General features: G+C 40.0%; 1 protein-coding gene across 1 annotated transcript; it reads left to right on the top strand.

Annotated features, from left to right (window-relative positions):
* Positions 1–11,394: 11,394 nt before the first annotated feature.
* LOC123107311 (auxin-induced in root cultures protein 12-like) lies at positions 11,395–12,382 on the top strand. Its single transcript, XM_044529295.1, has one exon. The coding sequence runs from the start codon at positions 11,447–11,449 to the stop codon at positions 12,239–12,241; it is 795 nt and encodes a 264-aa protein (XP_044385230.1). The 5' UTR covers positions 11,395–11,446; the 3' UTR covers positions 12,242–12,382.
* The last annotated feature ends 1,371 nt before the right edge of the window (positions 12,383–13,753 follow it).

Genomic DNA, 13,753 nt, shown 5'->3' on the forward strand with positions numbered 1-13,753 from the left:
GGCCCAGTCCGCTTTTTAGGGGCATTTATGTCTGAAGCGTTAAATTGGGTCTCCCCGAAGTGGGCTGGCCTAGCAGTCAACAGTTTTCTTGTTTTCTTATGCTACGGTCTTCAGTGTTTCCTGTTCGGCGCTTAAGGTGCAGGTTACGGCATCTCCTAAACAGCGCCCGTAGCGCCCGTTATAGGCTTAACCGTACAGGGCGCACACCCCACGCACTGCCCTGGGCTGGCCCACGTTACTTTTTTTTTCTGTTTTAGAGGCGCAAAAAGAGTGTGTGTGCAACGTGACTCGACTCCCAATCTCCTAGCGTAGTGTTCATTGTCACAACCAACAAGCCACTCTCCTTGACTTGTTTACTCAAAGCTTTTTCCTTCTTATACTCTTCGTTATTTTTCTTTTTTTCCTGGAATGCTTTCGTTTGGGTTTTTTTCTATTTTATTTCCTTTTTCGTTTTTTGGAACAGTTTTTTTTGCTAAACTTTTTTCAAATACATTTTTTAACATTCGTGAACTTTTTTCGAATTTGATGAACTTTTTCAAATTCAATGGACGTTTTTCGAATTTGATGAACTTTTTCAAATTCAATGATTTTTTTCAAATTATATGAATTTTCCAAATTCGATGAACTTTTTTTGAATTCAATGAATATTTTTAAAATTTGGTGAACTTTTCTCAAAGTTAGTGAACTTTTTTTCAAACTTGATGAACTTTTTAAAAAACTTCGATGAACAGTTTTTTAAGTTACAAAAAAATATTAGTGAACTTTTTTCCAAAATCGATGAACCTTTTTTCCATTTTTGATGAACTTTTTTCATGATTGGTGAATTTTTTTCAAATTCGTGAACCCTTTTTGAAAACCTGTGAACTCTTTTTCAAATCGATGACCTTTTTTTCAAAATTGATGAACCTTTTCCAACTTTATGAACTTTTTTTCAAAAAATTGAACTTTTTTTGAATTCATGAACCCTTTATTGAAAACCCGTTAACTCTTTTTCAAATCGATGAACTTTTTTTCAATCTTGATGAACTTTTTTCATGATTGGTAAACTTTTTTTTCAAAAAAAATGAACTTCTTTCGATTTTATGAACCCTTTTTGAAAATCTGTGAACTTTTTTTCTAATTGAATGATTTTTTCTTCAAAATCTGTGATTTTCCTTTTCAAATCCGATGAACTTTTTTACAAATCGATGAACCTTTTCCAGATTTGTGAACTTTTCTTCAAAAATGATGAACGTTTTCTAAAGTGATGAACTTATTGAAGTTCACCGTTATTTACATAATCCAGAAAACTAAGTGCATTAAATAGCGCGGCCGCATGTCCTTATATTATTGATACTTTCCTCATCCACTAGAGTCAAGTAGGTCTACTGGTTATGTGTACGTGAGGTTAATGCTTTGAGTTCGAATCCTGGACAGTGTGACCATTTTTCTGCGCTTTTTCGCTCGTTCAGGTTGTGGCAACCGGGCACATCGACTTTGTTGGGCCAGGCCCAGGTGGGCAGCGCGCGGGCGCCATTACCTGTTAGCGGCGCCAAAAGCGCTGCTTAGGAGCTCCCACTGGTTACAGTACAAACTGTAAACCGGCACACACCCGCTCCTCCACTTGGGATCTCACTACTTTTCTTCTTCTTCGACCACACAGCCTGAACGTCCTGCGCCACACTGATTCCTTTTTTTCGGGAACGACCCTGCAGAGGTAATGAAGCTTCTATAAGCTTCCACCTGGTTTTGGGAAGCTTTTGACCATTTTTTTATGGTTTTCTGAACCGTTTTAATTTGGTTCTTTTTCTATTTTTTCCTTTTCTTCTGTTGTACTTATCTTTTTTATTCTCCTTTTTTCCAAAATTGATGTACTTTTTTCGAACATGTGAATTTATTTTCAAAATCGATCAACTTTTTCCAAAATAAATGAACTTTGTTAAGTACGTGAAATTCTTTTTCAAAATCAAAGATTTTTTCAAATTCGTGATCATTTTTCAAAATCGGTGTATCTTTTTAAAATTTACTAGATTTTTTAATAATTGTATGAATTACTATGTAAAGGTCAACAGTCAACAACCTGGCCAGTTGTCAACCAGCAACTGCGCTCGTGTATAATGGGTCGGCCAACTTCCATCTGCGTGAGCGCCGGCTGGCTTACTGGTGCAGAAGGCGCGGTATAGGAGGTTCCTGGGTCTTCTGTGGGCTTTTTTGGCCAAAAGAATTCTACTTTCTTTTATTAATCTGTTATTTTTTCCTTTTCATGTTTCCTTTCTTTTTTTTCCTCATTTTAGTGTTTAATTTATGTATGTATCCTTTTCTTTTTATTTCTTACAAAAAATTTCTGGTACGAACATGATAGTTTTTTTAATACACGAGGAATAATTATTAATATGTGATAAATTATTTAAATGCAAGATGAACATTTTTCAAAGGCATGATGAATATATATTTTCAAGACTTGATGAATATTTAATAATAGATGATAAATTTCAGATATAAATGATGAAAATTATTTAGATATACGATTAATATTTTGAAATACACAATGAGTTTTTGTAAAACCCCAGTAAACACTTTTCAATGCACGGTCAATGCATTTGAGTTAATCTATTTAAAAAATCAAGCACACAATGAACATTTTTCTAATATACATGAGCAAATTTTTAGTGCCTGAGAAAACTATTTTATTACAATGTGAATAGTGTTTCGTAAACTGTTCACGGAATTTTAAATATTTATGTAAAATATTAACATTAAAATATGTATACATATTTTTAAATACACAATGTAGTATAACTAATAGTTAATGTAAGGAACATACACGATGATTATTTTTAAAATACATGAGGAACATTTTATCAAAATACATGAGGACACTTTATAAAATTGTTTGAATATTTTCTCTGGTTATATGATTTTCTGGAAATGTATGGAAACTTTTAAAAAATTATGAATTTTTTTAAATACATGAGAAATTTTTTATCAAACTACACGATGAACACTTTTTAAAATTATTTGAACATTTTCTTGGATTATATATTTTCATAAATGGGGGGAAATTTTAAAAATATTATGAACATGTTCTCATAAAATATTATGAGCATTGTTTTAATAATGCGTGAACAACCTTTAGAATTTCATGAACATATACCTGAAATGCGAAAATATTTTTTTTGTTTTGCATTAATATTTTATTAAATGTGTGCGAACTTTTAAAAAGTTAATGGATACGTTGTAAAATGCGCACACACTCATAATATTTTCCTAGAATGGCCAAACATTTGTTTAAACCTCCGGTGAACGAGGTGTAGACCAGTAGAAACACCGTGTAGGAGCGACGAGTCAACGATGGTGGGAGCCTAACCCAACCCAACGATGTAAACGAACCTGTACGTAGCTAGCCAGTCGCGTGCATAATCTAACCGTCATGGCGACGTAACCCATGAACTGGCAAATGTCGGAGAGGTTTCAGACACCGCACGACGTGCTCCATCGATCGGCCGGCGATCGCCGTGGTTTACGGGTCAACTCCATCGCGGAGCCCCAAGCGTTCGACGACCGGACCCTAGGTTAGCTAACTTGGCGGAGGGGGAGAGCCGGAGGGGGTTCCGTATCCAGCTCCTTTTGCCGCCACCTGCACGTAGCCCCTGGATGATTGGGCCTCACGTTCTCGTCATGTGGCCAAGATTGAATTAGTCCAGATTGTACATATGCTCGCTGCTCCCGAACCAATTAATGCATGTGGAGTCTGTTGGAGCAACATGGTTAGACTGCTCACACTGAGGAGTAACATAGAGTAGTAATTTGCCGATGTTACTAGTCTATGTTACTACTTTTATAGTGGGTAGTAACATATGAGTGGTATTATGAAAGAGATCATTTATTAGGCTACAGACTCATTATGTCTTGAAATGTGTGATGTTACAGTAACTGGCTAAGTTACCACAAACCCCTCTCTCCTTATTAATTAGCTACCATATAAACAATCTTGTATTGAAATGTGTGATGTTAGTACTAGTTAAGTTACTCTCGTTGTGACTAGTCTAATCAAACAGAGTAATCTTGACCTAGAGTCCATTCAGAGGTCACGTGATTTTATTGGTTGAAACTTTTTCGGGAGGGAATTTTATTGGTTTGGTTGGAATTGTGTAGATATATGTTCCAACGGTTTTCATGGTCCGTAGAAAATGGGAGAGAAACTGGTGCATATCATTTTATCATTTCTAGAAGAATCGCCAATACCATGCATCATTTGATTAATTCCGTAGGAATTCACAAGAAACGGAGCACGGGGTTGCACAAAAAGTCACTTTGGTTGACGAGCTCGAGCGAGATTATAGTTAGAATAGTACCAAAATAATATTTTGAAATTCAATTTTTTTTTAAAAACAACAACATATTCGTATGGATGTATACTACGCATGTGCAAATTCTGATGATAAAATAAGTAACCATGCGAGTCACACCAAAATGAAAAAATTGTGATTTTGGAAGATGAACAGTGCATGTATTATTTACCATTTATATATCACAATTTTGTCATTTTTGTAGCTCACATGTTTACTTATTTCATCACCAAACTTTACACATGTGTAACATATATCCATATGATCATGTAGAATTAATTTTGCAATTTTTGAATCTTGAAATGTGATTTTTAAACTATTTAAAATAAGGTCCCCAATGCACCCATGCTTCAAAAATCTATTCTTAAAAATCGCCAATACCATGCATCATTTGATCAAATTTTTGAAACTTGAAATGTGATTTTTGAACTATTTATAATGTGGTTTTTACACATTCCTCAAAAAATCAATTCTGTAAAAATCACCAATCCCATGCATCATTTGATCAATTTTTTGAAACTTGAAATGTGATTTTTGAACTATTTAAAATGTGTTTTTTACACATTCCAGGTACTGCTTCTCTCTCTCTCTCTCTCCATACACGGGGTAAAAGTCAATTCTGTAGGAATTCACAAGAAATGAAGCATGGGGTTCCTTGAAATGTGATTTTTAAACTATTTAAAATAAACTGGATTGAAATGCCAGATTTGAGTGGGTTGTCACCATTCGCCACCAAAGGCATGCACTGTGGTTAATTGAGTGGGAAAAAAATCCTTACTTTTGTGGTTTTTTTGGAACATCGTCCCAATAGTTGTGCTTCCTTGTATATACTAGAAAATTTTCTCATGCATGTTCTAGTACGTATCTGAGATTTACCTGCCATATTCATGTGATTGTGTAAAAATGGATATTTTTTATAAATTACTCCCTCTGTTCTATAATATAAGAGCTAGTGTCAAAAACGCTCTTACATTATGGGACAAAGGGACTATTTGGTAAACACTTATTGGCTTAAAAAAGAAAACATTATTTAATACACAAAAAATATTTGGTTTAGGGTTTAGTGTGGGCAGTTGAGGCGGTTTCAGGGAAACCAATGGAAAAAAATGAGAGATGGAAGAAAAAATTAAAATGGAAAGAGGGAGGTGAGAACTTGAGTAAGGTTGGACAAAGAAATGCAGATGACAAAACCATATGCCTTTTTTTCATTCTTTTTGAGATGGCTTACCACCCATACAAGTAGTATAACCTTTCTTTTTTTATTTCCACTGTGAAAGCTTCTCTCAATCCCTCCGTAGTCCTTTCTTTCCTGGGCACAGGCTTACCAGTTGACCGCCCACATTTGTTCATTGTACTCTTTTTGAGTACGAGAGCCTAAAACATTCATGTAGGGTCATGTAAAATGTTAGGGAGTGAATCTAGCTCTTGTTTTAGGTTTTCCTTGCATTGCTTCTAAAAAATCCAATGAATGACTCCAATATAAACCTTGTTAGGATGTTTAACCTTGTTAGAACTTTTCTAGGAGTACGACTGTTTGGTGGATTAGTTAATACGGCTGATTTAATTAGCGAGCAATTAACGACATGCTCGATGTGACAGAAATGCTTACCATCTGCATATCTTCCTAGCTTCGCGCCCCTTATAACTTTGAAAAATCATTCCATCTCTTTAGTTGGCATTGGCGATGTTTCTTACGTCGTTACCTTGTTGAAGACATTGCTCGGATATGCTTGGACTGATTCTTCAGGGTGAAAACCTAAATTCCGACCTTGTGGTTGAATCCGGCGACAACGGTGCTTGAGCGTTGCTCCCTTCCTGAAGGCGTTGCTGTTGAAGAACCTCGTCGTCAACGTGGTGTCATGAGATGGTTGGTGCGGATACGGTCTCTGTTCTAGTTTGTCGGTCCTAGATCTGATCGCTTTGGGGCTTTTTTTCCTTTTTTCCCCGCCTACTCATAGCTTTGGTCTTATATGACTTTGCTTGTCGCCGGTGAGTTTTCGCATATGTATGAGTTGATGTTGGTTGTGTGCATCCTAGCTATGCAGAGACCGGGTGTGTGCTCATTAAGTTATGTATCTTCTTGATGCTCCGTTTTGAGCCAATAAAATCCACCCTTTGTCAAAAAAAAATCTCTTTGGTTGGACATGGTTGGTTTCACACCATGGCCATGTCAGTATGCACCGAATGGTAGAACCTTACATCTATACTACTATTAAACAAGCAAACATATCCACTGCTAACTACACCCAGACTAATCTACACACAACAGCACGGAGAAATTACAGCTCTTGATTAGATCACTTAATTTAATCTAACCGTTTAGATTACATTAACCCTGAGCCAAAATCGCGTTTAGCATTTTCTCTGGGCGGACGAAAACTCTGCCGTCCCGAGTAGTACTCAAAATCCCTACGCGAGGACGTAGCGTCCATCTATCCCCGCCTCTGTCGTTCCTATCGCCCTCCCTCCGCCACCGCCACTGCTCTAGGGAGGATCAAGCCCCCACCTCCGCCGTTCCCCACACCTCCCTCCTCTCTTATCCTCGCCGCTGCCATAGGATGTCGCCGGACGAAGCTCGACTTGCGTCGATAGCGTCGGGTCCTTCTCCTCCCTCGGGCGGCGGCGTAAGACACATCTGGCTCGCCCTGCGCCGGCGACGGCGGGGTCCCTCTCCTTCCTCGGGCAGCGGCGGCGGCGCAGGACACATCGGGCTCGGCCTGCGCCGGTGACGGCGGGGACCCTCTCCTCCCTCAAGCAGCGGCGGCGGCGCGGCACGCAGTGGACGGCCACGGATGCAACGCTGGGTGTGGGGCGTGGCGGCTCTTGTGGGACAGGCGCGCAACGGTGCCATGGCGGCTGCCGTGTTCGATGCTCTGCACTGGAGGCAGAGCGGCACCGTCACCTGGCCAAGGACCAGGGCAGCTTTCCGAGTGGTGGAACGTCTTCGTACAGCGCGGGTGAGGTCGTGTTTCCTCTGCGTTGTACATTTGGATCCCGGAGTGTACGGCGATAACTGTGATGTTGTCGCCAATCTCACATCTTGTTTCTTCAAATTGTGTTCTTTGAAATCTAAAGCGTGCATCTGTGAATGATAGTTCCTAGAGCGCAGTGTGGTTAGGGGCGACCAAAACGTATCGGGATGTACTGGTTGACAATGTTTGATCTACTTTGATTCCAATATAGGCCTCTCTTTCTTCAATCATTTACTGTTGCTTTTTTCTCATTTCTTTGGCAGATTTCACAGCTCACAAGTTCCAGTGTCCAAATGTTGATTTCAAACTTCAGATCCACAAGATTGGTAAGAAGTGCAATATTCTTTCTGCACACCTGCCTTGAGGTAGTAACAAAATCATTTGTGGCATGTTTAACTCAGTTGTTTGTGTTTACTCCCTCCGTTCGGAATTACTTGTCTCGGATATGGATGTATCTAGAACTAAAATATGTCTAGATACATCCATTTCTGCGACAAGTAATTCCGAACGAAGGGAGTACATAGGAGTGGAGTTCCAACTCTGCCAGTAAAACAAGATTAAGTGGGAGGGGATGAAACTCTTTTGCATGGAAATGTTTAACTGAATGATTTAAGATGGTCTTAAATTCTTTAGCTTGCAACTATTTAACGAAATTATTTTGAAGTGGGCTATCACAGTGACACCATACCTTGAGTACCACTTACTACGTATGAAAAGTAGATTATGATAATTGACCTTTCATGATCGGATCTCAGGCAATCATGATATTGTATTTTGCAGTTTTAATAATTCTGACTGGAGAGGTATTTCGTGACTTGTGAGTGTCAGGTTCAATGCATAAAAAATCGTGGTCTATTTTTTATGTGCCATTCTGCGCAAGAACTTCATCCTCATTATGCTTTTCCCCCTTTCATTTGAGTTAGTAAAGTGGTTTCTGCAAGACCAATATAATCTGGTAATGTTATTGCAATGCCACTGAAATTCTGTCGTGCTCATCAAACTCTTTGATCTTGCAGATTATAAAATATAAATTTCATTACTGGATTATCAAGTGGTTCAGAAGATTGGTTTCTCTTGCAAGCAGAGGATTTCCCTCACTGTATGTACCAGAAATTGAACGTATTATTGATGTCTTTGTTACACGATCCGTGCCGTGTCGGGAACTCCTCTGCTACATACTCCTCTCCTGATTATGTAGATGAATAACCTACCATTTCAATCTGTGAAATATTGCTGAATTTTGTAAAATGTCAGATCATGGTACTTACAACCAATGGAAACCATAGAATTGATGTTCATGAAAGTGGACCAATTACTGTATTGAGGAAATGTAGCATGTAAGATTTAGAGTACTTTCATATGAGAATGCTTTGCGCGTTGATGATCTTTGTATATTTCAATGGGCCTTTGCGAAGGATCTTCACATTAAAGGATCCTCCTATTCTCAAGATTATTCAGGCGGTAGGCTTTGAGATTGATTTCTTTTTGGTTTCCCTTTCATTTTGGAGAAAGCAACTGACTGTCTGCTATATGGTTTCCCTTTTTTTCAGAGCAAACAACTGGCTTAATCTCTCAAGCAATTACTCATATGTGTGATTGGAAAGATGACTGGCATTTGATCTACGACACTACTAACTGAAGACGATTTTATGTTATGAGACTTTGGCCTGATTTCAGAGATGTACTAAATTCTGAAGTTTGTTGTATGACACTACTATCTGACAAGTACATTTGTTCACACTTACTTGAGTGTACCCTATGTGTCAATTTGTGGTCTGTGATTTTAATATGTGTTTTTCTTGTTGTTGTCATTATCCTCGACAGATAATTCAAATGGTCGATTCATGGCTTGCTACAATAGATGATTTTCTGAATCTAATGTATTATTTTGCTGCTGTTGTTAGGTTGTTAATTCATCAAGCCCGACTACTGAGTATACATATTGTGTTCATCTTCCCTGCCTTCTTAGGAAAAATCATGTACCAAAGTCTGAAGGTAAGCTATTCTTTATTTACATTTTATTTGTTTCTTCCTGCTAACCCAGGTTCTAATTAAATGCAAGAGCTTGTGTAATGCTCATTTGCAAGCTACAGGGGCATGCTCATTTAATCTTTTAACAGAAATTGTTTGCTATCCGTAGCTGATGTTAATTCTTTGCTCGATCTTATGTCAGTAGGGTGATCAATGTAATTGCCTGGAATCGTTGGGTCTCCCTTTAATTCTGTCATCTTCTGTATAGTGGTATTAAATATATCTGTGATGAATTGGCAGGTAAATTTAGGTATCAAATATACTCTTATCATTGCTAAATGCTGCTCATCCTTTGTGCTTCTTCACTATATCCCATCAGATAAGCTAGCACGAGTACTAAATGTTTCTTGTTATTAATGTATATATTTTTCTTCATCGGGCAAATTGATTTGTACAACTGAAGTGTGACAATGGGTTTAGTGCATTTTTTGTTGCTTTTACTCTTCTTTTCTGGCAATTGTTAATATGTAGATACCTTATCACACACTTTCTACGAAAAGTTCAGGCAATATAACAGACCAACTCATTTTTTCGTCGCAGATGAAGAACCAAGCATGCCACCGGAACCGCCGGATCGGCCGCCTGCACCACACCTCAAACCTCCATGCGCCAACGCCGGGAAGTCCAGTCCTCCACGCTCCGCAAAGAAAGTGAAAGAATTATGAAGAAATAAAGAAAAAGGAAGAAAAAAGAAGAGGAAAACATATATTTGTTTGTTTATAGAGTTGTGTGCATTCTTGTATGATAATACTGTGTTTATTGCCTGCCTTGGTGATGGGGCAGGGAAGGTAAGTGGGGGCTAACATGTGGCCGAGGCAAAAAATAAATTTGGGTGAAAAACAGAAGAGAAAGTGGGGGCTCCTATCCCTTGGAACCAAGTTTTTCATTAAATTTTCAGGGAATTTTTTCTTTAATTGGATGAATTCGAATCTATAGTTGTTGGTTGCAGTGTCCATTCTGTACGAGGTAGCACTATTTTTGCATGAAGGGGTTGTTCTTTGGTTGTTGATTTGGCTCTCCAAAATAGAGATTTGTTTGTATTGTTCTTTGGTTCTTATATGTTGTTCTCATTAAATGATAACATGGTAGGAGAGGAGATGATTCATTGTTGAGTCACTGCTGCATATGGCATGTTATCAGTTAATGGGTTAACTGATAACATGATAGGACTAATGATTCATCGCATTTATTTCACCACTTCTACATTTCAGTTAGTTATTGCAAAGCGTTTTTCATTTACGTAAAGATACAAATTGTTGTGGTCATAGGTCAGCTTATATTTCCTATCATACAAGTTGTATGTCCTTGAAGTGACGTTTTGATTATGTGCAAACTCATCTCGGAGAGAGTCAGAAATCAGTTCGTTTAAAAAGGGTGGTGATCATGGCTGGACACTCGATTCTTCGCGTATTTGTTGGATCACAAAGATGTCTCACATTTGAAAATACAATTTGATTGGCATGACAACATTTTGTATCCCTTTGATATTTTTTTCAAGACTTGTTTCAATAATATACTATGTGAACTCACTTGATAATTGTTTGTGACGTGCGTAACTAGTTTATTTTAAGTAGGGAAGTCTAGACACTCATGCAAGAGCATGTGGAATTGTTAAGGGGGTGAATCTCTTGTTTCGGGGTTTCCTTGCATTGTTTCTAAAAATTCAAATGAAATGTGACTCCAACATAAACCTTGTTAGGACTTTTCGGGAGTACATTTTTTCCGTGGATTAGTTAATACGGTTGATTTGCGTGATTAAGGAGCAGTTAACGTTGTGGTCGATGTGACGCATATGCTTACCATTTGCGTATGTTCCTAGCTTCGTGCCTCAACTTTGAAAAATACTCAAATGTGCGTTCTTGCCACATTACACGTCGCCCTGTACTTTCGATGTAATACCACTCAACTAAATCAGTTATAGTATTTCCCTTAGCCGTTGTGAACGTGAGATCACAGGTCAACTCCTGGTTGGTCATAACGATCTTCCAAATACGTTGCACCTACCCTCCTCGTTGGCTATTTAAACCACCAAGTTGGCGCTTCCCTCCTCACACTCCCAAGCTGCTTCCAAGAGCAAAAACCTTAGGCTCTTTAACCAACTCGATCGCGCAGAAGATGGCCTCCGCGACGCAGCAACACCGGCGCCGCCGCGCCATTCTCCAGCTGGCGGCCCTGCTGGTCCTTGTCTCGCCGGCGGCGGCCGCGGGCGGCGCCTGCAAGAGCGAGAAGTTCCCGGCCGGCAAGAGCTACGAGACGTGCGCGGACCTCCCGGCCCTCGGCGCCGCGCTGCACTGGACCTACGACGCGGCGGCCTCGTCGCTCTCCGTGGCGTTCGCGGCCAAGCCGGCCAGCGGCGCCGGCTGGGTGTCGTGGGGGATCAACCCCACCGGCGACGGCATGAAGGGCGCGCAGGCGCTCCTCGCCTTCAAGAGCGGCGCCACGTACGTCGTCAACACGTACAACCTCACCGGGTACAAGCCCCTCAGCGCGACGTCCACGCCCATCGCGTTCAAGGCCACCGGGCTCGCCGCCGACGAGGGCGCCGGCGGGAAGGTGCGGCTCTACGGCACGCTGCAGCTGCCCAAGGGCATGGAGTCCGTGAACCACATCTGGCAAGTGGGGTCCGCGGTGGCCGGCGGGGTGCCGGCCAAGCACGCATTCGCGCAGGAGAACCTGGATGCCAAGGGCAAGCTCGTGCTCGCCGGTGCCGGCGCGCCGGAGGCCGCCCCGGCTCCTGCTGGCGGTGACTCGTCCGCTGAGTCTGGTAGCGTGGAGGCAGAGGCGCCGTCGTTGCCCACGCCGTCAGGCGGGAAGAAGTCGCCGGCAGCGGGAGCGGCGTCCACCACCCACGCCTCGGCTCCGGTGCTGATCGTGCTTCTGGCATTGGCGGGTTTCGTGGCGATTGTGTGATGTGAGTGAGATGAATCTGTCCATGGAGTAGGATCGATCGAGCTAGTTTTATTATCTCTTGGACACGGATACATATTTTTGCTCTTGTCTTGTTTATTTTTTGTCTGGGTTGAAATAAAAAGTGATCGCTGCATTTTCAAAGAGGGTGTTTTGATTTGTTGAGAGTACTGGCAGTGGCCGGATGTGTTGGGTCAAACCTCTGGCTTGCATTTAATTTTTAAGCAAAGCGCATAATCTGATTCATTTTTTTTGAACACCACGTTACATTAATTAAACATCTCGAAACTTACAATCGTTCGATACAGAATTCACCACACAGGGCGGTACATCATTAACAAGAATACCATCGGATCTATTGTCAAAACTAAACTTAGCTATTAAATGAGCCACCACATTGGCGGTCCGACTTATCTTAGCCATTTGAAAGTTATTTATCAACTTGGATAAGCTCAAAGCTTCCTTCTTCAAATCAACCAACGTTGATCTAACAAGGTTCTCTATTGCAAGGGACGCCACAACAAATACACAATCAGTCTCTAAAATAATAGGATTGTGAAGAGGGATACCTACATATAGACCAGCAATGATTCATTTGATCGAGGGAGTCAACTCGAAAAGAATCGTTGTGGTGATCCGATCTTGCTACTGCACTCAAATGATACATTTTATATTTTGATAAAATGTAGCTCTTATTTCACCATTCAGAAACCTGGAGGTCAAGTTGCTACATAATAAACTTGCACAGAAATTTGGCTATTCGAGGTAGTTAGCAAATTGGTTGGTTTTCTAATATGCTAGTACTCTCTCCGTCCCAATTTTTTTGTCTTAAATTTGTCTAAATACAGATGCATCAAGTCATGTTTATCTATACGAATCTAAGACAAAAAATTTGAGACGGAGGGAGTATTAATGAGTTTTGCTACACCCACTTAGGCAAAGAGAGTTAAGTTTTTCTGTCCTAGGGTGAATTGCAGGGTATGAAGAGAAGCGAGGATATTTGTTACTCCCTCCGTTCTCAAATATAAGTCTTTCTAAAGATTCCAACAAGTGACTACATACGGAGCAAAATGAGTGAATCTGCACTCTAAAATATGTCTACATACATCTGTATGTTGTTGTTCATTTGAAATGTCTAAAAAGACTTATATTTAGGAACGGAAGGAGTATGAAAATCCATCAAATCTTAGTAAAAAATGAGAATTTGAATCCTTCCTTATTTGAATATTCATGTGGGCTTCAGCTAATAAAGGGATAACTCATTTTCTTCTTGTAAGGTATGTCTCTTTGGTGTAATGTCAATGTTCTTGTTAAAATTTGGTTGCATATACAAAGTCTATGTGTCTCTTTTATGGAGTGGAATTTATTTGAACACATGCACCAATTTCAATTTTACGCATAGTATGTATTTTCTTTGTGTAATCGAATGATGATGTAGCCGTGAGACTAGTCGTGAATTCCTTGGAGGCTAAGAGCAACTCTAGCAGACCCCGCAAAAACCGCGAACTCGCAAAA

Source organism: Triticum aestivum, chromosome 5A (genome assembly GCF_018294505.1).
Source record: "Triticum aestivum cultivar Chinese Spring chromosome 5A, IWGSC CS RefSeq v2.1, whole genome shotgun sequence".
NCBI lineage: Eukaryota > Viridiplantae > Streptophyta > Magnoliopsida > Poales > Poaceae > Triticum > Triticum aestivum.